General features: G+C 59.6%; 1 protein-coding gene across 2 annotated transcripts in view; it reads right to left on the bottom strand.

Annotated features, from left to right (window-relative positions):
• LOC102247083 (transient receptor potential cation channel subfamily M member 1) overlaps nucleotides 1-896 on the bottom strand; it is a 19,122-nt gene that overhangs the window by 260 nt on the left and 17,966 nt on the right. The window contains exons 12-13 of one of the 2 annotated variants that reach the window (XM_014543578.1): nucleotides 654-794; nucleotides 288-317 (exon numbers count right to left, since the gene is read on the bottom strand). In XM_014543578.1, coding sequence (XP_014399064.1) covers nucleotides 304-317; nucleotides 654-794 — 155 coding nt within the window. In that variant the 3' untranslated portion in view covers nucleotides 288-303. Of the gene's footprint in view, nucleotides 1-142; nucleotides 318-653; nucleotides 795-896 lie in introns of those variants that run through there. The other variant, XM_014543577.1, reaches the window with a different exon arrangement.

The raw sequence follows: 896 nt of genomic DNA, 5'->3' as shown, positions 1-896 counted from the left end.
ATGACCCAGGAGGTCGCGGTTCGATTCCCGGTCAAGGGCACATGCCCGGGTTGCGGGCTCGATCCCCAGTGGGGGGCGTGCAGGAGGCAGCTGATCAATGATTCTCTCTCATCATGGATGTTTCTCCCTCTCCCTCTCTCCCTCTCCCTTCCTCTCGGAAATCAGTAAATTTAAACAAAAATAGAAATTAAACAAATTCGTTCAATTTTATGTTAAACAACACAAAACGAAGATGGCACAGGTATTTGACCGAACTGTCGTGAACGGTTGAACACAAACCGACTTACTTCCATTCCCAGGAGTTTAAGAGCTTTCGGCTGCATCATGAAAGGGGAGAGAGAGAGAGAGAGAAGTCAGCGTCATCAGGGAACTAATGTTCCTTGTACATCCGTCGTCGGGCAGAGGCGGCCCGGCCGGCGTGGCTCCGTGGACGAGCGTCGGCCTGTGAGCCGGGAGGTCACGGTTCCATCCCCGGTCAGGGCACAGCCCGGGTTGTGGGCTCCATCCCCGGTTGGCAATAAAGACATATTTTTATTTAAAAAGAAGAAGAAGGGCCGGTGTGCTGGGCACGGGGGACGAACTGGCTGGAACAGGCCGCGAGGAGCCCCAGGCGACCAGGCCCCGGACGCCCCGCGCCGCTCACTCCGTCCTACCCGCTTGGGCCCGAACAGGTTGCTGTACAGGGTCCGGAAGCTCTTGCGGGTGTAGTGGCAGCGGTAGGCGCCCCCCATGAGGTACTCCAGCACCAGCCCGATGTCGATGAGGCTGATGTGGTAATCGGGCGGCAGGTTGCCCTGCGAGGGGAGAGGCTGCGTCTCAGGCCCCGCGAGAAGCGAGGACCTGGTCACACCCCTGGGGCCCGAGCGGTCGCTCCCGGCCACCCCGGGGGGGCCCTG

The sequence above is a fragment of the Myotis brandtii genome, unplaced genomic scaffold (genome assembly GCF_000412655.1).
Source record: "Myotis brandtii unplaced genomic scaffold, ASM41265v1 scaffold329, whole genome shotgun sequence".
Classification (NCBI taxonomy): Eukaryota; Metazoa; Chordata; class Mammalia; order Chiroptera; family Vespertilionidae; genus Myotis; species Myotis brandtii.
Note: the sequence above shows the minus strand (reverse complement) of the source record. Positions and strands in the feature narration are given on the sequence as shown.